The following is a 26,007-nucleotide window of genomic DNA, read 5'->3' as shown; positions in this document are numbered from 1 at the left end:
TAGAGAGATAAATGGGGCCAGATCATGGAGTTCCTGGCATACAGCTCTAAGGACTGTGGTATTTATTTTTACCATAAATGAGGAGCCATTGGAATGTTCTAGTCAAGTATTCTGAATTATCCCATTTTATCTCTTCTATTAAATTCTTCTGTTCTTATAGCTGTTTGTGTTATCCTTTGAGAGATACTCCAGAGGTTACAATATTCTCTCCTGTGTTCTTTATTTCTTCTTGGGGGTACGAGGCTTCCATCTGAAATTATTTTCCTTCATCCCGAAGTTCTTGCACTATTTTTTATAATATTGGTTTGCTGGTGAGTAATTTTCTCAGCTTTTATGTATCTGGAAAATGCAATTTATTTCATTTTGACATCAGAAGGACATTTTTACTGGCTTTACAACTCCAGGTGGCAAGTTTTTTTTTTTTTTTTTTTTTTTTCCCCTCTTTAAAGATAACATCCCATTGCTTCCTTGCTCCCATAGTTCCTGTTTAAAATTCCGCTCTTAATATTATTGCTGTTTCTCTGAATGCAATATCTTTTTTTTTTTTTTCTGGGTTCTTTAAAGGTTTTCCTCTTTATCTTTGGTTTTTAGCCATTTTATCATGATGGATATAAGTACACTTTTCTCTGTATTTATCTTGTTTGAGGTTGATAGGAACTCCTGGATGCCTCTTTCTTCAATTTTGGATAATTCTCAGCTTTTATCTTTATAAGCATTGTTTCTTTCCAGTTAACACTCTCCAATCCTTCTGGGACTGCGATTACCTGTATGTTAGACTTTCATTATATCACAGCGTTTCCTATGTTCTTCATCATCTTTCCATTTTATTTTCCTCTCTGGGTTCATTTTGGATACTGTATGTTGACTTGCCTTGTATTCACTAATCCTGTCTTTTGCCAGTCTCTTTCAAACCCATGTAGTCAGTTCCCTTCTTCAGATTTCATATGTGTATATTGTTTTCATTTCTAAAATGGCATTTGAATTTCATTTATGTATATATTCTAATTGTCAGTTGAAATTCCTTATGTTTTCATCCATTTTGTCCAAAATTTCTGTTTTCTTTAACATATTTATAATAATAATTTTAAAGTCCTAGCCTGCTGACATTAATATCTGGATGATCCTTGGATCTGCTTCTAACGTCTATCTTTTCCTCTCTATTATTGGTCATATTTTCTGTTTTCCTTGCAAACCCTATAATTTCTACAGAAGTTATGATAAAAGATCTGTAGATAATGAAGTTACTGTTATTTTCTCCCAGAGATAATGCACCCTTTCCTTAGTTGGACAGAGAGCATGAAGGGTGGATCATGTTAATCCAATTAGGAATTGAGCTTAATCAGTACTAGTTTACAGCTTTAGTAAGACTTTGTTTATTTTTAATTTCAAATGCTTGTTTTAGCCCTCTCCTCTTAGTAGGATATTGTCTCCTAAGTACTGCAGGACCACAGGAAACCTGAATCTGCCTCTCCAGTCCAAACCACAGCCTCCTGCACCACACAGAGTATGTCCTCTGGGGAGTACTGGCCATAGTTATACAATTTCTCTAGATTCCAATACATCACACAAACCCACATAGTCATCAAAGGTTCTTCTGATTGTCCTTTTCCTCAAAAAATTCTGTGTATGGCAAGACAGTTTCTTAGCAATGCCTAGACATGATTAATCCCCAAAGGGAAGAAAGATTTGGCAATCTCAGATCATCTAAGAAGGGTTCTACTATCTCATGAATTTTAATTTGATAATCTTTGTTTCCACAGCCCTTTGATGGCTTTAAGAATGTTATTTCTGTAATTTTACCTTTTTTTTTTTCTATCTGGTGAAAGAAGGATGACCTGTCACTATTTATTAAATATCCAGCAGCAAAATTCCTGTTGAAGTGTTTGAAAGTAACATGACCAGATTTGCCTTTTAGAAGGTTTTGTGGAAACTGTGTAGTGGATGCATTATAATGGGGCTAGACTGAAAGCAGTGTATGTGTTATAGTAGTGGGAAGCTGTTGTATGCCATCAGTTACATGATTTTGAATTATTACTTTGCCTTTTACTAGTTATTTATATCTGAATAAGTTATATAAACTACAAAGTCTCAGGTTTCTTGTCTGTAAAATGGGACTGATGATACCTACTTCTTAGAGTTGTGGGTTCATTTTAGCACAAAGACTAGCACATAATAAGCATTCATAAATGGTAACTATTATTATTTTTAAGATGAGGAAACCTGAGAAAGGAAGTAACTAATTTGAGAAGTGTTACGAAGATAGAATTGAAAAGATTGTGTGTCCTGTTGAAATGTTGAGACATGTATGACCATCGGGTTTCTAGCCTAGGTAACTATGTCAAAAAAGGCGATTACTGAGAAAGGAAATATACAAAGAAAAGATGATTTAGACTTAGTTTTAGAATATGTTGAGATGGAGGTAACTGTGGGACGTCTACCAAGAAAAGCTAGTGCTTTTCCAAGAAACTGACTATATATAGAAGGGAGGAAACACAAAGAACAGTACTAGTCAGTACTAGTCAAGAACAACTCCAGTCACCTACACCTGCAGTCAGGGTGTGTTTAGAATTAATTTTATTCTTAGGTTTATTTTTTTTCTGGTTTTAGATATAATATATGCACATTATAGAACAGGGGCTGGTAAGAAGTTAGGAGAATTTGAAAGAACACAGGAGTAGCAGATCTAAAGAGCAGCCGCTACTCCTAGACCTGAGAGAACAGGAAGGATGTCCGCCCACACCAGGGTTGAGGCCCAGACTTTGTGGGAGGGGGCTTATTCATGTGGCAGAGTTGCAGGTGGAACTTGCAGAAATCTGCTTTCAAGGGGTGCTGGTGAAGCCATCCACAGGGAGGTGGGAATCTCAGAACTCACTGCAAAGCCATCAGGGGAGTACAGGGGACGCTGTTCACAGGGAGGCATCCCACTGGTGGCTCTCTGCCTGCCTGCGGGTGGGGGTAAGTGTTACAGAAAGTCAGTCACTGGATGGTGCCAGACAGGAGGTACTCTGCTGCTGCAAAGCCACCTGAGAGAGTGACAAGGGAAGCTGCTGGCTCTGGAGAAGCCATACTTGCGTCACAGGAGTCTGGAGCCGGAGAAGGCACTGGAGGAGCTTGCTTCCAGTGAAGTATTGCTGTAGGTGTCTAGTGCTGAAGGAACTGCCCCACAGGAGCCTGGCTTGAAAGAATCTACTCGTAAGAGAAATCCATTTCTCCTCCTGTGTCCCTCTAGTGCCCTCTAGCGACAGAGCTCAACATCATACCTGCAGACAAAGGAGAACTATTTACAAGGCTCCAATCCATTGTCAGGCAGCAAGCAGTGAAGAGTGGATTTGGAGCTGAGGGGCAATACATTGATCATTGGCACAGGACCATCTTCCCTAGCTATTCAGGCTTTTTTCCCACTCCTGGTCCCTTCTATTATTTTGTAAACTTTGAAATCACAGTCATTATTCCTACTAAGTTTTAAGGTGTTATTGGTTATGGTTGTCTTTTGGAGAACTTCTATTTTTAGAAGGAATGAAACTTGGAAGACTCAAAGCAATAAAGGTATAGTAAGGGCAAGATTTCAAGCATAAGCCTGGCTTCAAGTCAAGACCCTACCACTTGCTACTTATATGACCTTGAGCATATGCCTTAGTTTCTTTTTTTCTTTTATTTTTATTGTCTTTTTAGGGCCACACCCGTGGCATATAGAAGTTCCCAGGCTAGGAGCTGAATCAGAGCTGCAGCTGCCAGCCTACCCCACAGCCATAGTGATGCCAGATCTGAGCTGCATCTACGACCTACACCACAGTTTGTGGTAACGCTGGATCCTCAACCCGCCAAGTGAGGCCAGGGATTGAACCTCTATCCTCAAGGATCCTACTGGGGATCCTAACCTGCTGAGCCACAATGGCAACTTCTGTGCCTTAGTTTCTTCAACTAAAAATGGACATCATATTAGTTACATCCTCATCATGTTGTGATCATTAAGTGCAATAACCCATGTGAAGTCCTTAGTACAGAGTTTGTCACCTAATAAGAGTTTCATAGATTTTTTTATTAATGATATTTTTATTATTATTCCACTAAATAGCTCTATGATATAGGAATTATTATTGCCACTATTTTCCATATAAAGAGTCTCTGGCATAGACTCTGTGGCCTAGAAAAATAGTTTAAATAACTTGTCTAGTCTCTCACCACTAGTAAAAGGTGGATGATAGATGAGAAATATCTGTGTTAATATTTTTAGATGCAGCCTCCCTTGTTCAAATGGTGTTGAAATCATATTCCCTAAGCAACCTATTCTTATGCTGATTTCTAAAACCAGCTATTTCACTATAATATTACTTATTTTTATCACTTTTATTTAAAATTGTTCATCTCCTTTTTCTAGGAGGCTACAGAATTTAAAATTTGTTATTATAGATGAGCACTTAAAAAATCTCAATTACCAATATATTTCCCCCTCCACACTATTATTACAAAGTATACCTTCAGTCTTTGCACTGCATTTTCCACACATTCCTGCGATCTCCATAATTACAGGGTGCACAGAAGGTTATTTGGCAACTGCATGATGAGAGGCATTTTGCCAGACTTAAATTTCATCGTTCTAAACTATCTCTTTGGAACTCAGGAGAGTTTTCAAATACTTCATAACCCCCAGGTGACTTTTGAGTCTTACCTACTGGGTTTTTAATGTCCTTTTGTATTTTCTTTCTTTCCCTTTCAAGTTGAAACATCTTTCGCACTCTCTCTTTAGCTTCCAAGTTGTTCCCTGTAGGTTCTCAAACAGCTCAAAACCTCTTTCTGATATGCTTTATTAAAAAATTGGAAACTACTTAGAAATGGCTCTGGGTCAGGTTTTGCCAATAAATTCCCCAGAAGTCATTCAAATTATATCTATAAAATCTTTAAAACTTCCAGTGTAGTGAAAATGCTGTATTAGTGATACCTCAGGTGAATTGTTTTGTTGTTGTTGTTATTGTTCTGTCAAAGACAAAATGCATAGGACAATGAAAGAGATGGTTTTATTCAAGATATTGCAACAGGGAGAATATTCACTAAAGAGGAACATCGAATAAAAAGGAAAGGGGGCTTGATCTGTTTTAGAGGTAGGTTAATGAATCCGCCAGTTTTTCTAGATTTGTGCGGTAGGTGGAGAGGTACTTATCTCAGAATGAGAGCAGTGTGGTCCTTTGCTCTTATCTGCTTCTGGAACACAAGAGGGTGGGGGCATTTCTTAACTGTCTCTGTGTTCTAGGAGTACAGGGTTCAGGTGAGGGTCAACATTGTCAGCCCCTTCACCTTTGTTCAAGATGAATGAATACTGTTCATTGCTGAACAACCCATAGGTGATCATAAATGTCCTGGGTGGGATGAAACACTTTCTAAGAAGTGTCTCAGGGATTCTTGTTGGCCTTGCTCCTGCAAAACCAGGTGAGCCAGATGTTTGGAGGGGGTGGCAAAGGTCAGTTGTGTTGGAGTCCTAGAGGTCTGGAGAGCAACAAACAGTTGCAAGACACCATAGAGTCTGGATAAAGATTTGGGCTGTCTGGTTTTAGTTTTTAGTTTTAGATAGGTGTGAGAAGAACTGAAAAAAGTTGGTTGGGTGGATTGTAGTCAGATATTGAAGAAAATTGGAAGAACTGGAAGTTTGGTAAGAGTTGACAATTTGTGCAAAGTAACAGTCCCTAATCTACTTTGGGGTAGGTACCGAAACTGGTATTTCCAAAGAAGGGGAGGATGTCAGTTAAAACTCTGCCAGATGAGAAAGAGCTTTCATTATCTCTAAAGACCTGCAATTTACAAAGAGGGCAAAATAGTTTAAAAATGGTGAGATCGGCCAGAAGGATGTGCTAGAGACAGTGCTGGTTCTTCACTGATATACAAACTTACTTTATATAGTTCTTAAGCTATAGCTAAGAAGTATACACACAGGATTTTACAACACCTACCTGATATATCTTGATATATCTTTGCTTTAAAATATAATCTTAAATTTAGTACCAGTAAAGAAAATGAATTGGGTAGTATGGAATCTTCTTACTTGAACAAATCATTTAATACAAGAAGAACACATTTATAGATATATTCATTTTAAGTAAGAAAAGAGAAATTTCTACACATGATTCATTCTAGGAAATTTTTGATAGGTAAAGATCCAGATCGAGCACAAAACTCCGAAACATATTGGAAGTAAAAATCCTTCCTATTATTTTATATCGTTGTTTATGTAATAGCACCATATCATTTTGAAAGTCACACCCATGCCCACCAAATTTGAGTCCTATAAAACAGAAGTCATTAACATGTCATTAATATTCTTTAAAAGGTTCAACATATGTTACATACCATGTATCATCAGGGAAATGCAAAATAAAAGAAAAATGAGATATCACTACCCACCCATTAGAATGGCCAAAATTCTGGGAGTTCCTGTCGTGGCGCAGTGGTTAACGAATCTGACTAGGAACCATGAGGTGGCAGGTTCGATCCCTGGCCTTGCTGAGTGGGTTAACGATCCGATCTGGTGTTGCCGTGAGCTGTGGTGTAGGTCGCAGACGCGGCTCGGATCCCGCATTGCTGTGGTTCTGGCATAGGCTGGCAGCTACAGCTCGGATTAGACCCCTAGCCTGGGAACCTCCCATATGCCACGGGAGCAGCCCAAGAAATGGCAAAAAGACAAAAAAAAAAAAAAAAAAAAGAATGGTCAAAATTCAGAACACTGACAATATCAAATGCTGATGAGGATGTGGAGCAACAGGAACTTTCATTCATTGCTGGTAGAATGAAAAATTGTACAGCCACTTTGGAAAACAGTTTGTCAGTTTCTTACAAACCTAAACATATTCTTACAATACAATCCAGTGATCATGCCCCTTGGCATTTGCCCAAAGGAGTTGAAAACTTATTTCCATACAAAAGACTGCACATAGTTCCCATTGTGGCTCAGCGGAAATGAATCTGACCTAGTACCCATGAGGATGCAAGTTTAATCCCTAGCCTTGCCTGGTGGGTTGGGGATCCAGCATTGCCATGAGCTGTGGTATAGGTCACAGACATGACTTGGATCCTGAATTGCTGTTGCTGTCGCTGTGGCTATGGCATAGGCCCGCAGCTATAGCTCTGATTCCCACCTAGCCTGGAAACTTCCATATGTCCCAGGTGCAGCCCTAAAAAGCAAAAAAAAAAAAAAAAGGGGGGGGGGCTGCACACAGATATTCATAGCAGCCTTATCCATAATCACCAAAACTTGGAAGCAACCAAGGTGACTTCGTGAGATTTGCTGCTTTTGTTCATCTGATGTATATCTAGTTGCCAATCAGGAGCAAGGGAGGGATCAAATGACAAAAGATTAACTTTGCTTTATTAAAATCACTGAATCACTTCATTTTAGTGTAAATGTTTGAATAGCTTCATGACATTCCATCTTTCATTTTCATTGCTTTTAAACACCTTTTGTTTATCATTATGACAAACCTTGTTGGGCAGCCTACTATAAAATAAAGTGATGAATATATAATGTCATATTTCCCGAAGTAGGAAATAGAGAATGTAAATAGTAACCTGTAACACCTGGTGTTAATTTTCAAGCATAGTCATTGTGGTAAGTGGATGGCTATAGAGATAAATGACATGGAGAACCACCCTTCTATTACCAGAATAGAGCCCCTCAAGTCTCTGGAATGCAGTAAATCCAAACTGTGAGGAGTGAGCCTGCCCCTTTACCAGCCTGGAGATATCTTCATTCATTTGTTCATTTATTCAGTGAATACATTTTTTGAGCATCTTCTATATACCAGATACAATACTGGGTGCTAAGAGTATATGGGATAAAAAGGCAGACAAGACCTTTGCTCTCATCGGATTTATCACCTATGGGTATGAGACAATTCATGACAAAATATAGGAAGAGAAGTTTGGATAGTGCTATTGATAAAAGGTATGAAGAAAATAAAGCAGAATAATGTCATGGGAATGACTAGAAGGAGCATCGGTGAAGGTCTCGTTGTTGAGCTAAATCCCAAAAGATAAGAGGAAGCAGTTCCACAAACACCTTGAGGGCAGAAGATTCCAAGGACAGGGAACAGAAGTGTAAAGCTTCTGAGGTGGGAATAAGGTTGGCACATTTCAGAGACAAAAAGTAATTCATTGTCACTGGAGTAGAGTGAGAAGGGCAGGGGAGAGCTTGGAGGGAGTTAGGGATGAGGTCATAAGGGCCCATGTAGCCTGGGCAAGAAATACAGGTTTATTTTAAGTGTGAAGGCAGCCTTTAGAAGGTTTAAAGAAGGGATGTGAACAATAAATCCATATACATTGACTGTTACTAACCCTTCTGGGTGAACTACTTACTAAGATTCTAAGTAAGTTGTTGGACCCGTAAGCAAGAAGTTTGAGACTTGAGGTCCTACCTAACACTTATGTGGGACTTCAAGGTGCTAATTTAAGATTAACTGTATATTTGAATAAGCATAAATTTTCTTTACAAGGAGTATCCCACAGACTTCAGTCACAAACCACAGGAACCTTGACAAACCAGTCTATTTGTCTCCATAAGAGCACTTCACCCTTCACATTGTTCTATGTTAAACAGTGCACTTGATGGCAAGTGTACCAGTCAGGGTTCAGGGAAGCAGAGCCAGCAGGACCATACATTGATATTGATGACAAGGAATTGCCTTGTGGGACTGTGAGGGCTGGCTGAGCAAGTCTGAAATGAATAGGGCTGAGTTAGAAAAAAATGATCAGTGGAAGACTGGGCACAGACTATAGCTGCTTTGTCCACATGCAGTAAGGAAAGGAAGAGGGTGGGACTCCAGGGCACAGGCAGAAGCCTCTGTCCAGTGTTGGAATTTCTCTTCTCTCTTAGGAAAGCCTCAGTCCTGCTTTTAACGTCTTCCAACTGATGAAGTCTGGCTCACCCAAATTATCCAGGATTATCTCCCTTACTTAAAATCCATTGATTAGGGGATTTAATTACATCTGTAAAATTTTTTCAATGCAACACCTAGATTAATGTTTGATTGAATAACTGGGGTAGCTTTAAAGAGCCTTTCCAAGTTACTACATCAAGAAAACAAGTCATCATGGCAGAGTTAAAGACATTCCTTTATCATCTTACACAGGTTAAGTAAATGGTTAATGATTTTTTACATGTATCAAAATTCAAAGTAAACTCACTCATATCAGCAAATGAAAACATTATGCATTAATCCAGCAGATGTTGTTACTCTGAAAAGTGAAAGGAATTGATCACTATTGTTAATTTAGGTGTTAGGTTAATGGCATCACGTTCGCCCCATAAAGGAGACTGCCAACGAAGCTGGTATAGGTCAGGTTTATAAGCTTTATCTACAAAGACCCTTGTGAGTATTAGGAGACACTGGGTGTTGGTGTTCTAGGTGAAGAGAGGAAGCCAGGTTGTGAACAAGAATAATTTTTTAAAAGAGATCTGAGAAGAAAAGGACTCAGCTTTACAAAGCTCCAGTAATTTGTTGAGATTTACTTTTTTCATTCTACATAGCCACTTTTATGAAAAATTTTATATTTGTAATTTTATATTCACTTTCTTAAAGAAATCTCCAAAAATTATAAGCCTGAGTTCCAGGAAACAGGTATCCACCCTTGCATAGAATTTCAATAATTTGTTTTTTACTTAAAGATAAAAAAGCCACAGAATTCCCTGGTGGCTCAGTGGGTTAAGGATCCAGTGTTGTCATTACTGTGGCTCACGTCACTGCTGTGGTGTGACTTTGTTCCCTGGCCTGGAAACTTCCATATGCTGTGGATGTAGCCAAAAAAAAAAAAAAATTATTCTAGGTGGTTCACCACTTTCAAGAACTTACAAAGGCCTGTTGATTAGTTATTGGTTTATTTATACTGAAACCCAGTCAATTATGAAAATTCCTTATCTAGTTGAGAGACAAATCTCAGGAAAACAGCTAGAATTTATTTCAGGTAACATTTTGGCTTTCACAGTAGACCTCAGGAAACCTTGAATGTCTTGTGATTCTGAGTTGCTTATCTGTAGTCAAAGAGGACAGGATCAACCACTAACTGTGGAAATCCATACTGTCTGGTACTGATGATGTCAGGCCAGTGGAAAGCATTTTCTTTCCTTTTTTTAAAATTAAAATTTATATATTTTAGTTTTTAGATTTTTAAACTTTTCTTTTTTTGGCTGCCCTGCGGCATATGTAGTTCCCAAGCCAGGAATCAGATCTCTGATCCACAGTTACAACCTATACTGCAACTGCAGCTACTCCAGATCCTTTAACCCACTGTACCGGGCCTGGATCAAACCAGCATCCTGGCACTGCAGAGATGCAGCTGATATGCCACCAATCCTGTTGTGACACTCCAGAAACTCCAAATATATTTTAAATATTTTACATAAGATTTTGAGGAAGTCCTTTCAGATACCAGTGTTTGAGTATTTTGTGTTTTGTGGTATTTTCTACCTCTTCAACTGGTAGTGATGAGAAGACAAGGACAGTATACTCTTTATATATCTTTCTTCCCTAAATTCCCTCCTAAACCTTCGTAGACACTGCATTTGTTTAGAGAATATCTCATTGCTTTGGGGGACATATTTTGGAGATATGAATTTGTGGTATACCTTATAATTTCTTTTCAATTAAGATTATTTTGATTAAATATGAAATCACACTGTATTCTCTTTTTAAATTGAAAAACATAAATCTAGAAAATGTTTATGCCATTTATGCCATTTAGGCATAAACACTTAGATATTAATAAATTATCTGCCTCAAGCATGCCAATCAAATACATTGTAGAAGTAATTCTCTGCTTTTGGTCAAAGCAAGTGTTTTCATTTGAAGCTTTCCTTATGAGGTAAGCCCAGGTTTCATTTTTGTCTCACTAGAAAACAAAATACATTGAGAGTTCCCATCATGGCTCAGTGGTTAATGAACTCAATTAGCACCCATGAGGACTCAGGTTTGATCCCTGGCCTTGATCAGTGGGTTAAGGATCCAGCATTGCTGTGAGCTGTGGTTTAGGTCGAAGACGTGGTTTGGATCCCGTGTTGCTCTGGCTGTGGCATAAGCCGGAGGCTACAGCTCCCATTCAACCCCTAGCCTGGAAACCTCCATATGCCACGAGTGTAGCCCTAAAAAAGACAAAAGACAAATTAATTAATTAATTAATTAATTAATAAAAACAGCAAAATATATTCTTTTTTTCTTTCGTTTTGTTGTTGTTGTTGTTGTTATAGGAACTCAGTTCCCAGACCAGGAATTGAACTCTGGCCACAGTGATCATAGAGCCAAATCCTAACCACTGGGCCACCAGGGAAGTCTCCAAAATATATTCTTATATGACAAAAGGCATATATTAACACTGGTCAAATATTAGAATATATTAAAAAACTAGTCAGTGAGAAGTCTCCCTTTCTTTCTTGATGCTAATCTGTTCCCATTATCTCCCATTTCTGGCAACAACCCTATAGGTTTCTGTGAATCCTTTGAGAGTTTCTACATGCATTTATACTTTTATTTAGATCCTTGCTTCCTTTTGATTTTGATTTGCCTGGTATACTCTTCTAATCCTTTTATTTCAAATTTTTGGAATCATTTTCTTGTAGATGTGTGTCAGGTTTTTGCTTTTAATCGAACTGAAAGGTTATTTTTTTAAAATTATGAAATTGAGCACACTTAAAATTAGGTGTTTGGGTTTTGTAGTCCTCATACTCTGTTATGGTATTTATTTTTTATATATATTTTCAAAGTTTTCACTGGACCTATAATCTTTTTCTTTGTTTTTATTTGAGCAAGGGAGATTATATGTTTTTTTCTGGTGGTAACTTTACACTTACAAGTTCATGTAATTCTTCTAGCCCTTTGTTTTTCTAGGACAGCAGTGGCTCGATCCATGCTAACTGATGATGAGAATTTTTCTTCATTCCCCTCCCCCTCTTCCACTACATAATTTTATTCAATAGCATTTTTCTTTGTGCTTTTGTTAAATTTGCTTGTACTGCTATCACTTGACTTAACTGGTTTAAAACTTTCGTCTCTCGGCTGTTAGTGATTTAACATGAATGAAACTTCTTTGTTACTCTCCCAATTTTTGCTAATTATATCATTTCTACATTGTCAGCTGTGTGGCATTTGCCTTCTAATTTGTCACCCATTTGTTCTTTTTAACTTTTACTTTGTTTTTCTCACTCATGTACGCTGTTTCCCAATGTGTTACCCTGCACTCTTTTCTCCTGTGTGATGATTTTCCCCAGCTGACGTTTCATCACTTCCTCTTGTGTCTTCGTTTCTTCCCTGAGTCCTTTAACTTTTGCTATGTTATCTTCCTTCAGAGAGACAGGGGGTTTTTCAAGTTTTAAAATTTGATTTGCAACAAAATACTTGGCAACAATATTTATATGTCCAATGGCAGCATTTTTCTGGTGGTGATCCACATATTGATTAGTTTTGCTGCTCTTTTTAAAAAAATTATTGACGTATAGTTAATTAACAATGTTGTGTTAGTTTCAGGTATACAGCAAATGAATCATACATATATACATATCTGTCTGTCTATCTATCTACCTATCTATCTATCTATCTATACTTTTTGCCCCTTTGGTCATGAATGTTATACAAGAACAAACAGGAAAATGAGGGGAAATAACTCTGCAAACAAATTCAACGTTCAGTAAAGCCCCCAAACAGAAGTAAGCTGTTGCCTACAAAACAAGAAGGGCAGCTAAAGTGTTACACACACACACACACACACACTTTTTCAAATTGTTTTCCATTATAGGTTATTACAAGTTACTGAGTATAGTGCCCTGTCTATGCAGTGTCATTGTTGTTTAACTTTTTTACATATAGTAATGTATATATGTCAATCCTAAATTCCTAATTTATTTTCCCCACACCATCCCCTTTGCTAACCATAAGTTTGTTTTCTATGTCTGAGAGTCTTAGTTCTGTTTTGTAAATAAGTTCATTTGTATCATTTTTAGATTTCACATATAAGTGACACCATATTTGTCTTTGTCTGACTTATTTCACTTGATATGATAATCTCTATGTCGATCTATGTTGCTGCAAATGGCATTATTTTATTTTCTTTATCCATTCATCTGTCAATGGACATTAAGGTTGCTTCCATGTCTTGGCTATTGTAAGAGTGTTGCTATGAACAATGGGATACATGTATCTTCAAATTAGAATTTCTCCAGATCTGTGCCCAGGAATGGTGTTGCTGGATTATATGGTAACTCTAGTTTTAGTTTTCTTTCTTTTTTTTTTTTTTTTTTTCCCACTATACAGCAAGGGGATTAAGTTGTCCTTACATGCATACATTTTTTTCCCCACCCTTTGTTCTGTTGCAATATGAGTATCTAGACATAGTTCTCAATGCTACTCAGCAGGATCTCCTTGTAAATATATTCTAAGTTGTGTCTGATTACCCCTAGCTCCTGATCCCTCCCACTCCCTCCCTCTCCCATCGGGCAGCCACAAGTCTATTCTCCAAGTCCATGATTTTCTTTTCTGAGGAGATGTTCATTTGTGCTAGATATTAGATTCCAGTTATAAGTGATATCATATGGTATTTGTCTTTGTCTTTCTGACTCATTTCACTCAGGATGAGATTCTCTAGTTCCATCCATGTTGCTGCAAATGGCATTATGTCATTCTTTTTTTATGGCTGAGTAGTATTCCATTGTGTATATATACCACTTCTTCATAATCCAATCATCTGTTGATGGACATTTGGGTTGTTTCCATGTCCTGGCTATTGTGAATAGTGCTGCAATGAACATGCGGGTGCATGTGTCTCTTTTGAGTAGAGTTTTGTCCAGATAGATGCCCAAGAGTGGGATTGAGGGGTCATATGGAAGTTCTATGTATAGGTTTCTAAGGTATCTCCAAACTGTTCTCCATAGTGGCTGTACCAGTTTACATTCCCACCAACAGTGTAGGAGGGTTCCCTTTTCTCCACAACTCCCTCAGCACTTGTTATTTGTGGACTTCTTAATGATGGCCATTCTGACTGGTGTGAGGTGGTATCTCGTGGTAGTTTTGATTTGCATTTCTCTTGTAATCAGTGATGTTGAGCGTTTTCTCATGTGTTTGCTGGCCATCTGTATATCTTCCTTGGAGAACAGTCTATTCAGGTCTTTTGCCCATTTTTCCATTGGAAGATTGGCTTTTTTGCCATTGAGTTGTATAATTTTAGTTTTTTAAGAAACCTCCATGCTGTTCTCCACAGCAACCGTACCGATTTATACTCCCACCAATAGTATAGGAGTTTCCTTTTTCTCCACACTCTCTCCAGAATTTATTATTTGCAGACTTTTTAAGGATGGCCATTCTGACTGGTGTGAGGTGATATTTCATTGTGATTTTGGTTTGTATTTCTCTTTTAAAATTTTGTTTGGTTTTGGTTTTAATTTTGCTTATAAAATTTTGTGTCTACGCTATACCAGTTTTTAAAAATTCACTCTTTTGATTAATTACATAACAAGTCTGGTTTTCTCAGACTTAAAATATGTAGTAGGTCCCTGGGCAAGAGCTTGGGATGTGGTCTTTAAGTTTTACAACCTACAGAGGCAGACAGCTTTTAGCAGAAAATGTCTCTTGTGTGTAATTCTTTATATAGCCCTGCCTCATCTGTTTCTCTGAATCAGATGAAGTTGGGGAGAGCTTTTGCTTCCAGCCTTGTTCATCTCTGTGTAGGATCCATAGATATAAATGAAAGCTAAGTCATGTGGACCACAGGTTTAGCCCCTCATCTTCAGTGAGCACGTCTTGGCTAGCACTTTCTGAAATGCCGCTGGCTGCTGGCCTTCTTACACTCTCCACTCTTATCTATTTATCTCATGCGGTTTCTACCCAACTCATCTGTTTAGCTGCCCTTCTTCATGTTTTGTAGGCAGCAGCTTATGTCTGCTTTTGGGTTTTACTGAATGTGGAATTTGTTTGCAGTTATTTCCCCCTCATTTTCCTAGTTGTTCTTGTGTAACATCCATGAGCAAAGGGGGCAAGATACTGACTTTCATAGTCATGTTTGTACAGAGAGTGGAGGGTTTGCTTTTGATTTTTTTAAATCTAAATGTATAAAGATGCCTCTATACTGTGAGGTTATTCAATGTTTATATGTGGTTTCTTTATTTCATATCTCTTGGTTTAGCATTTAAAGTGCTCCTAATCCAGCTCCAATCTCATTTCACTTTCCTCTCCTTTGTATCTTTTACACTTCTGTTAAATGGTATTGAATAATTCAGAGTTATCTGAAGAATAGCTCTTGTTTCTCCACACTTTTATTGCACTTTGTTCCTTCTAGTTGACATTTCCTTTTCCCCTTGCAAACCCTTTCTCATCTCCATGGTCCTCATTATCAATGAAAATACTCTCTGGGCTTCAAGATCTATCTCAAATAGAATCCAATTCTTAAAGCATTTCCTCTGAGCTCTGCATATTGTTATCATCTCTTTATATGTTTAACCACAATTTGCATTGCTCATAGTCTCTTAGAACAGTATCCTATTTTATATGATATTTTGGTTATTTGGCCACTGCTTCCACTTTCTACCAGTTGGAAGGAAGCCTGTGACTTAGTCATATTTATGTCCCATTTACACTTGAGCACAGAACGTTGTGCATAATATATATTCAATAAACATTTGTCGAAATGACAAAATTTAGCAAAAGGCCAAAATTATTTTTTTGAAAGCTTGGCACATTTCCTCCTGCTTCTCACTGATGCACAATATAACCATTCCTGGGGATAATTTGGCTCTTTTTCTTCTGAAGCCATAGATCCCTGCAGATCAAAGTATCTTATAAGGATGTGATTGCAGATGCACTTGTTAGTCATGCAGACACTCAAACTGTGTTTTGATGATTTTAATTGTCTTATTTCAATACAGAATAATTTGTTCTTGGCTTTTTATGAGTCCTTGATAGCTGGTAAGTAGATTGAAAAACAAAAATGGAAAACACAAGCATCTTTAGTTTTCTACTGTTAAATGGTAGATCTCTATCATGATATAAATGATTAATAGAACAAACTCTGTTAAAATTTAACTTTTAAATTTAAATTGAACTGCAAGGAATAGCAGAAACTTAATGATTCCAGAACACTCTTGGCTTTAGAAACATTCACATTTTGATAAGAAGTAAAACTGGAATTTTTCTCCCCACTATTTCATTTAATTGGACCTTTTACTAAGTATAATTTATATGTCATATTCTTCATCATTTTGTAGCGTTGAAAGCAGGATTTGGTGAGAAAAACCTGTTCCCCAAAGAAATTCTGGATCGTGAAAGAAGAGTCAAGCAATTATGTCAAGAAACAAGTAGTGAAGTGAAGATAAAAAGAAATAAGAGGCCATTACAATTGAAAGAAAAATAAATATTTCACAGTCACATCAAGTATTACATAAAAAGAAAAAAAAAAGGAATCGAGAATTTTGCTCCTTTCTTTTACTTTGTATTGGAACTTGAGGAAGTTTCATTCTGAAATAATGTTTTAGTGCTGCTTTTATCCATCAGTTTTCACTTTCTCTGTGTTCTTAATAATAGAAAAATGTGACTAAAGAGGGGGCAATAGCAATTGGTATTATCTATTCTCAAGTGTTTTTATATAAAAAATGTATGATTCCAGGACAAAATATTCTAACAAGTCACACTTCTTGTTGCTCCTATACACAAATGTTTTTGGTCAATATTCATTGTAAAATCAATTTACATTGACATTAAATCAGTACTAACATAGTGAACGTCTATACACCTGACTTAGAAAAGCATTCCCACTTATTCATACCCTTTCTAAGTTTTCAAAAAATGATTCTGCCAGTGCAATTTAACCTTGTTGATAGCAGCTATTGCTATGAATTTTTAATGACTTACAGTCAGCCTGCTATGTACTTATTGAGAAATTACTGCATATGTTCTGCTTCTGTACTTTGTTATACTATACACTAAAATTGAGTGACCAAGCACAACCAAAGAGGGAATAGCCCCAGGGAAAAAAGGAGGTTAGGACTGTATAAAAGGCTCAATTCATATGTAAGATCAAGTAGGGAATATTTGGTTCTGAAACATAACATGTCACTTTTTAAATCTATTTTTCTTTATAAATATCATAATCTATCGGGCAACCTATATACTCTTATGATACTTTATTTAATCTGTCTTGTAGGAATAATTTAATCATTTAATCAATTTGTCCACATAACTTTAGTTTTTTTTTTTTTTTTTTTTGTCTTTTTGTCTTTTTGTTGTTGTTGTTGCTATTTCTTGGGCCGCTCCCGCGGCATATGGAGGTTCCCAGGCTAGGGGTTGAATCGGAGCTGTAGCCACCAGCCTACGCCAGAGCCACAGCAACGCGGGATCCGAGCCGCGTCTGCAACCTACACCACAGCTCACGGCAACGCCGGATCTTTAACCCACTGAGCAAGGGCAGGGACCGAACCCGCAACCTCATGGTTCCCAGTCGGATTCGTTAACCACTGCGTCACGACGGGAACTCCAACTTTAGTTTTTTAACTGTACATTTTTTATTTTTAAAGACTCCTTTAAAAATACTTGTATTTTAAGAATTTTGCAGTTACACACATAAGGAAATAATTAACAGTATATAGAGCCTTACTCTGTTCAGTAACTGCAAAAGTTTTTTAAACCTCACAATGACTGTATAAGGTATATCAATTTTAAGGTTAAAATCTGAGATTTGGGTACAAGAGGAATGTGCCCAATTACTGATGGAAGAGTTGGGAATGGAGCCTAGATCTTTTTTACTCCAAAGACTATAGTTTTCACCCTTCACTATTCTGTTCATTCATTTCTTATTAGTATAAATCAATTGAATGAACTCTAACAGAATTGTCAGCACTGGTGAAACAAGTGTCTTAGTTTAGTGGAGAGGGAGGCAGAGGAGAGGCTTTCCAAAGCCAGTTGCTATTCTGTCTCCATTTAAGTGAATCCTGGGCCAGATATTGTGACTTCTATGAATATTGCTTTTCCTTCTCATTGAATGACAGTTACATATAACAAGAGGAAAATATTTGAAAGAATCAATCTCAACAAATTTTGGAGAATATTTTCAGAGCAGTAAACTCCCTGCAGACCATGTTTAAGAGGAACAGATAAAGATAATGGAGAGGTCTAGCTTAAGAAAGAGAATTCATGAGAGATACAAACTATTCTCAAATATTTCAAAACTGCAGGAAAGAGTAGAATTAGAACTGATGGGAAAAGTTGTAAGAAAGCAGATTCTGGAATTTCTTCCTAATCCCTGTTAAAATGGAAAAGGTTTCTTATTTTCCTTTTCCTTCCTATCTTCACTTCTCATCTTTGTGCTGAATTGCTGGCAGCCAGCCCACTGCATGATTAGGAAAGGAAATAGAAGGGGCTGAGAGAAGACCTAGCAAAGATAAGCTTACTGGACCCAAAAGTATGGGAGGGGTTAGTGGGAGAAGGAATCAGTGGGTGGAAAGGCAGAGGGCTGAGCCAAGGAGTTGTCCTTCAGGGTTGGGAGATAGGTTATATTGAGCAAATAGATATTGAGTAAATTAATAAATATATTGAGGTTAATGAGAGCTAAGTGTCTTACTGTTGTTGAAGGTATTTATAAAATTTGAAAAGGGTAAAACTAGAAAGAACTTAGATTTTGGATTGTTATTACAGCTGTCAGTGTGAAATCATGATTTTAGATAGATAATAGAATGAAATGATTAGGAGTGACTGAATTGTGTTTGCATATTTCTCAGAAATGATTCAAAAGTACTAATTGTAATGTTTATATACACTCCAAACACACCACATATATTTATCTACACACATTTCATATATATGTAAAAGGAGAAAGAGAGAGAGAGATTAGATATATAGATAGAGCATACATATGTGATGAAATGTTAATAATTACAGTAACAGAGAGAAGGAGAGAGGAAGATGGTAGCATATTGTATTATACAAGCAACTCTTGTAGATTTAAAGTTTTTCAAAGTAAATTATTTTTAAAAAATGAAAAAGTTTGCCTCGGTACAAAGGGTTCCTTGAGCTATTAAAGCAGAGGCTGAGTGATTCTCACTGGGATATTGCAGAGAATTTTTGCACTGGTTGGAAGGTTTGATTGGACAATCCATCATTTCAAGCTTAGAGAATATGATCTATGAATCATAGATTGGTGACAGTACAGTGGAGTGAAATTTGAGCCATGTTTTCAGAAATTTAAAGGCATATTAAGATGTTAAAGAGATGTACTACGGATACCAAATACTTTGTGAAGCCCCTTTCCCCATCCATCCAATTATTGAGGGCATATGCAAAGGACTAATTTCAGACCCAGGTATACACATACAAATAGAATATACTTCTCCTGCCATCAGCTTTTTGGCGTGAAGGCACATAAAATGCAATTGTGTTTAAAGCAAATATTGAATAAGCCCTCTTGTTTTGCTGTTATAATTTGGAAATTCTTTTACTATACTTATTTTACTATTTTTAACCCTGGAGACAACTTTGTTTGAAGTGATTGTACTGAAATAGTCTGGTTCATACAGACAGAAATTCTCTCTATAGCCTACTATATATGTGAGCCACTGTGTTGTGTGTGACCCTAACTCCATCCTTAATTAACTTCAGGGTCTCTTTTGTGAAAGGAATTAAGAGGAGCTGTCTTACAAGTGTATTTAATGAGAATAGAGCTTTTAAAGGTACAAAAGCTTCTTTTATGTGACTGTTTCTTATAGTTGGGAACAAAAACACTCACAAAAGGAAAAAATAAAAAGGCGTTTAGTTATTATATCTTACTCTTTTATATCTTACAGCATCTAATTGTGCTGGGCAGTTAGCAGGGTCTCACCTATCAAATGTTAATAGAACCAAAGACTTTGTAAGGTGTTCCTGAAATTAACACTTAGGTTCAGTTATTTAAGTTCCTTTTTTTTTTTCTGCAGTGAAAAGAACTGGTCACATTAAAATAGGGTGTGTCATAATTTTCGATAGGATGCTTTGTTTGTACTATGTAGATTTACATTAAATATAATTTAGTCTGTTCTTTTGATAGAATATTTTCCTTTTATCACTCAAAATATGTAGAGCAAACTGACAGAAGGAAGAATGCCTGAAATTAAGCCATGCTCAAATGGAAAAATTAACTTACACATCCTCTACTAATAAGGTCATTTGCTTGTATGTTTTTAGTTTGGCCTTAAATACATTTTTATTTAAAAAAACTATAAAATACAAAGAAAGATAATGCGATTGAGCCTGTAACCCCTTGCTATTATTTTTATACATAGTCGTGTTTACTTTTTACAGTGGGGGTAGTGATGGTGATCAAATTTATAGCAAGATGCTCTGGATCTCATTAATAAAAATTTTCCCCTGATGCTTTAAGGGCAAATGGAATTATGGAAAAAAACAGATTTGTGAAAATACTTAAAAGGTTTGCAGCAATATTTTAGGGACAATTATGGTAGCTTTATTGTCTATTAAAAGAGCTTAAACCAGGGGGGAAATTCATGGCCATTGTGCTTCTTACTCCTCAAGAAACAGGAAAATATACATTCTGCTTGAACTGCTCTACCATAAAGTTGTTACCGAACAACTTCATTAAGTGATCTTACTAAGACAGAGTGTCTGTCTCTGTCACTGGAAGGAAAAGTAATGGCCTATTCCTGAGTAAATCACATTATGATCTGAGTAATGTACAGACATAGTAATTTGGTAGCCAAGGGTACTTGTGATGGATATTTGCTGGTGTCACTGCATGGGTAGAAAAGCATTGATTGAATGATAGTCTTTGACATTCAGACTTATTTATGAATTGCAGAGTAGAACTAGAAGAATGATAATGTTCTCATGTTGCGTAACTGTGTCTGGAGAGTCCACTATCTCCAACAGTGTTAAGTTGAATCTGGAATAGCATTTGTTTATGTTAGAGTAAATAATATTAGAATAGAACCCAAGATTTAGAAAACTTTTAGAGATGCCCAAATGGGAAATTAGGCATTTTAGTAAATTAAGAGATCATGGTTTATAATTGCGATCAGGTTTCTCAGGCCTGAACTATAGTTCTGTTATAACAAGGTCCTTGAAAAAGCTTTTTTAAAAATTAATTCCTTTTAAAGGTATCTATGTTAATTGTATTATAAATATATCAGAATAATTTACATTTAGTGATCAATAGTGAATATTTAATTAAAACTGTACCAAATTTTACACTTCTCTTCTCAGAAGCCTCTGACGAATAACATAATACTTTTGATATCTGATTGTCATGAGGTGCTTGATTTGGACTAGAAAAAATGAGATCAAAACCCATTCAATTATGCTGCCAGTTTTAATTAATTACCTGTCCATAGAAAAAAATCATACAGAATTTTAAGAGCATATATAAGTAACACCAGTGTTTGTTATCAAATTATTTGTTTAATAGTATTATCTTGATAATTTGGTAAATCAGTTATCTTAATCTGCTTTTTTTGCTCAACATAAAGAATATTTTTCTTCAATAGTCACTCTTTTTCCTAAGGATTCCAATGGGCCTTGAATTCACAGGAAACTCCTCTGATTATGGTGTAATTTGATGAATTGTTGAGAACTCCGTAGATGCAGCAGTAATTTGTCTCTGCATTTTGGACTTGATTTAGCTTTATTCTTTTTCTTATAGGCATTCTGAATTATTTATGATGGAATACACTGGTAGTCTGACATGAGAGTCCTGTAAAAAACAAACAAACAAAAAAAACCTAATTACTGGCAAATTCACAGGGACTGGAACATTCTTCCACATTCTGTTTCTGCTTATTATAAAAGAAATGAAATAATGGATGAAATAAAAATATGAACTTCATGATTTTTTAAAAATTGTGTGGTTTTCTCCCTCAGTTCCTCCATATTTCATAATTGATCATTAACCTGGTTATGTTAGCCCTTTTATACAAATGTCGTGAACACCTGCTTTGGTTTTAGAGGAATTAATCGAGCAATATTCAAGATAAAGAGAGTTGGCCTTGACAGATCACGTGTTCCATGTACTAGGGTTTCTCAGCAGGTGTATTTTAGTTGTAACATTACAGTGAATAACCCGAAGCCAATTTTGGGTAAGTACCTTAAAAGTAAATACCTTTTGATTGAAGTATATATGCAATAACATTGACCATGAGTATTTAATAGAGTAGAGAAATGGCATTTCAATTCACTTTAGTGCAGGTATTATTTAAATGTATCAAATTAACAAATTACTTTTATTTTCCTTAAAAGACATAACTGAATTTGAAGGTCAAATTCTTATAGATCTATTCATCAGGTTGCTTAGTTCACCAGCACTTTGTGCTTCCTGATGAGACACAGTCCAAAACCCAATGAGGTAAGTGAATTTTTAAAATGATTTTTTTTTCATGGTATTGTAGCTCATTAAGTGCCTAAAATTTTTCTGGTAGAAATGGGTGCTCAAGGAATAATAAACATTTTAATTATTAAGCTTGTTAATAATAACAACGGGGCAACTTCCAGATGCTTCTGCAGGGGAAAAATTACTTCCTTCATAATACTGTTTATTATTGTAGTATAAACCAAGTACATAAAAATGTGGCTAACGAATTTAGCTTGATGGCTTGAAAGGACTAATAACATTTTGGCTACTTACATATCTACAGATTGATATTTTGGTCAGAAGTCTTCTGAGATATTGAATGTATTAGAAAATGATACACAGACATTTACTTTGCATCTTAAAAATCTCTTACCCTCTGGCTTTTACTATTGTTGCCCTACCACTCACAACCTTATGTACTAATTTAATCCTCAATATAACCTTTGCTTGATAGCATATATTTATATTTTCGTTTTACCAACCATTATTTTATACGAATTGCTCTGGATTGCATTTTGAGGGGGTTTTCCCTTTATAAATTGTATATCTAAACACATAGAATTTAACTACACATATTAGGAAAGAACTGGAAATATATAGATAATGACTCTATAGCTTAGTTTTGGAAAAAATTGACTATTAGTAATCTTTGTGTATATTAGTAATTCTCAGTAGTTCTTAACCACTTAAAGGATCATGGAAACCTTCTACAAAACTCACTAGAAACATAGATCATAATTTCTTTAAGCCTAGCAAAGCATTATTCCAGAGGTTTTCATTTTTACTTCCAATAGACACTTACTTCCTAGTAACCTGTTAAACCAGGAGTTATTGAAAGTGATTAAATGTATTATTTGCGAAATAAAAATTAATGTAACTAACGTTTCAAATACTTTTAAAATTCACTTACATTTATTCATTTAAAATACTTAAAATTTAAAATACCTCTTCAGAGTTCCCTGATGGCTAAGCAGGTTGAGGATCTGGCATTGTCACTGCTGTGGCTCAAGTCATTGCTGTGGCACAGTTTCAGTCCTTTGTCTGGGAACTTCCACCTACTTTGGGTGAGACAAAATAAAATAAAATAAAATAAAATAAAATACTTCAAGGTCAGTATTATACCAAGTCAGCAGTAATATTGCAAAACTCATTTTGCTCCAGATATAATGAGATGGTTAAATTTCCTGCAGTTTTATCGGAGAACATTTTAATAGGGTGTATTAGAGCTGTGAATTGGTTACACTTTTCAATTTCAGCTTTCTTATGTTTGTTAGTTTGTTGAAGTATTCTTTTTTTTTTTTTTTTTTAATGCTTTCTGGAGTTCCCGTTGTGGCTCAGTGGTTAACGAACCGGGCTAGCAACCATGAGGACGCAGGTTCGATCCCTGGCATCACTCAGTGGGTTAAGGATCCTGCGTTGCTGTGGCTGTGGCGTAGGCCGGCAGCTACAGCTCCCATTAGACCCCTAGCCTGGGAACCTCCATATGCCACGGATGTGGCCCTGAAAAGACAAAAGACAAAAAAAAAAAAATTGCTTTCTTCTTTTGTTGTTATTGTACTGTTTATATTTGATTATAATTTTGTTTCTTTATAGTTTTTTTTCGGAGTTTGTTTCCCTCCCTTTAGAAGATACAAGGTGGGTTTGGGGTTATTTCACCTTATAGAAGTGGGATTCCATGAAGTGTGAGACTCTTTGCTGGAAGAAGTTAGCCAGATTACTCCATTGATTAGAATGCTTTAACTTCCTAATTATAGGTCCCCAAACACGCTGGAGTGTGTTAATTTTTTTATTCCTTTTGTTCTTAAACCTGTGTTAGAGTTGTCTGGACATAAGTTTCCCTTGATATCAGAGTTACAAGCATCCCATTTAAAACCATGGGAAAAGATAGGAAAAAGTATCTTAAAAAGTATTCAGAGAGAGAGTATTGCTATTGGTAATGTCCCAGAATTATAATTTCTCTTTTAATTAAAAAAACTGCAATATATGCTATACTGTTTCCTGAATGAATATGAAAAATACCATCAGCATATGCCCCGTTTCTCCTAATAGATGGTGCTCTGTCTGAAAACAGACATTCAGATCTTCTTGTGGTAGTTTGTTCTAACAAGACAGAAAGTTCTAATAGGTAGAAATCTTTCTGTTGAGCTTACTATGGTAAGCTCTAATTATTTTGAAAACTAATAAATTTTGAATTCAACAATGCACAGAGCTCAAAATGGATAGGATCGTGTTGTGGACTCTACTACTGACTTTTTCTGGAAGTCAAGCCTCAAGACCCTGGGCTCAAAGAAATACTGAATTTGCAATGGATCTTTATCAAGCTACTTGTTTATCTCATAAGAACAACATCATAATTTCTCCTCTTGGAACAACTTTGGCCCTTGGAATGATACATCTGGGAGCAAAAGGAAAAACACAACAGCAGATAAGACAAACTTTAAAATTTCAGGAAACCGCAACTGGTGAGATTCTTACATATGATTATTTATACTGGATAAAATATCACCAAATTTATTTTTAGTCTGTTAGAGAAGCTCAGGGTCATAAAACTTTAATAAATTTTAAATATTGTATAAAGTTATCATAATTGTAAATGCAAATAATTGTCAATGTAAACAGTTACTTCTTAATGAAAATATTTATCAAAATAATTTATTAAGAAATTAATTCTATACACATAGTTGAGATTATGTTGTGTATACACGTGTGTGTGCATACATAGATATACACCCATATATATGTATACACATATTCTCCCACTAGCACTTACTATGTCCTGATCATTTTTTCATATCATGAAACTACTTTAGGATGTATTTTTAAATTGCTGCATCTGATTGCCTCTGATGGGAATACTATTATGTACTTTCTTACCCCTTCTTCCATTAAGTAGTTTCCAATACTTCTCTTATAAAAGTGCTTCAGTGAGTACATTCTCCCAGAAATCTTTGTGTGCATCTCTCATTATTTTGTAAGCTTTTAAAAATTTTCTGTTGAAAATTTAGTTTTTTCACTTAAATGAGACCAAGAGAAAGAATTCATTCAATCATTTTAAAAGCTGATTTGATTAATAGTTTTTAAGGACAATTTGAAAAAAAGAAGAAGCATTTACATAACCCATCAGAGGTCCTTTTGTGTGTGGGTGGTTTTTTTCTAGTCTCCCAAAGGCCTGAGATACTGTGTAGATGCTTTAATGCTGGTAACCCATTTGAAGGGATAGTTGTCCATCTCACTGGCTGTCCTATGATTTGAATTTTAAGCTTTTACATCAGTCAGATACCATGTCTTAAACCTCAGAGGTGACATCCAGATTTTTGATTTGGGCATTTAGTCACTATAACTAATTTCAGTGTAGTTATATATAGGAAATTTTTTTTCTGAATAAACTATTGACAAGTTTTATTTGTTTCATTTTAAATACAGGCAATTTATGTAGAAAAGAAGTTGGTGATAGTGAAGCTAATTGCAAGAATTTTCCTTTGTGAATTATGTAAAAGGAAGTCACTGGTTCTAGATCTAGTCTTTTCTTTTTTTCTCCCTAAGGCCACATCAGCAGCATATGGAAGTTCCCAGGCTAGGGGCTGTCAGAGCTACAGCTGCCAGCCTACACCACAGCCACAGCAAATCAGGATCTGAGCCATGTCTGTGATCTACACCACAGCTCAT

At 36.0% G+C, this 26,007-nt stretch overlaps 2 protein-coding genes across 9 annotated transcripts in view; both read left to right on the top strand.

Annotated features, from left to right (window-relative positions):
• The window catches only part of WDR49 (WD repeat domain 49), a 149,383-nt gene extending 127,553 nt beyond the window's left edge, over positions 1-21,830 (top strand). For 4 of the 8 annotated variants that reach the window (XM_084990229.1, XM_084990230.1, XM_084990232.1 and 1 more), the window contains one exon: positions 16,223-16,489. In XM_084990229.1, the coding sequence (XP_084846355.1) occupies positions 16,223-16,368 (146 nt within the window). In that variant the 3' untranslated portion in view covers positions 16,369-16,489. Of the gene's footprint in view, positions 1-16,222 lie in introns of all 8 variants that reach the window. The other 4 variants (XR_014824265.1, XM_021069761.2, XM_084990231.1 and 1 more) reach the window with 4 other exon arrangements.
• SERPINI2 (serpin family I member 2) overlaps positions 17,278-26,007 on the top strand; it is a 39,879-nt gene continuing 31,149 nt past the window's right edge. The window contains exon 1 of the mRNA XM_084990255.1: positions 17,278-24,803. Within this exon, the coding sequence (XP_084846381.1) occupies positions 24,557-24,803 (247 nt within the window). The 5' untranslated portion in view covers positions 17,278-24,556. The remainder of the gene's footprint in view (positions 24,804-26,007) is intronic.

The sequence above is a fragment of the Sus scrofa genome, chromosome 13, assembly GCF_054392235.1.
Source record: "Sus scrofa isolate SSC_HxYL_T2T_F1_AM1 chromosome 13, Sscrofa_HxYL_maternal_Yorkshire_Landrace_v2.0, whole genome shotgun sequence".
Classification (NCBI taxonomy): Eukaryota; Metazoa; Chordata; class Mammalia; order Artiodactyla; family Suidae; genus Sus; species Sus scrofa.
The sequence above is the reverse complement of the archived record's forward strand: the minus strand, read 5'-3'. Positions and strand labels throughout refer to the sequence as shown.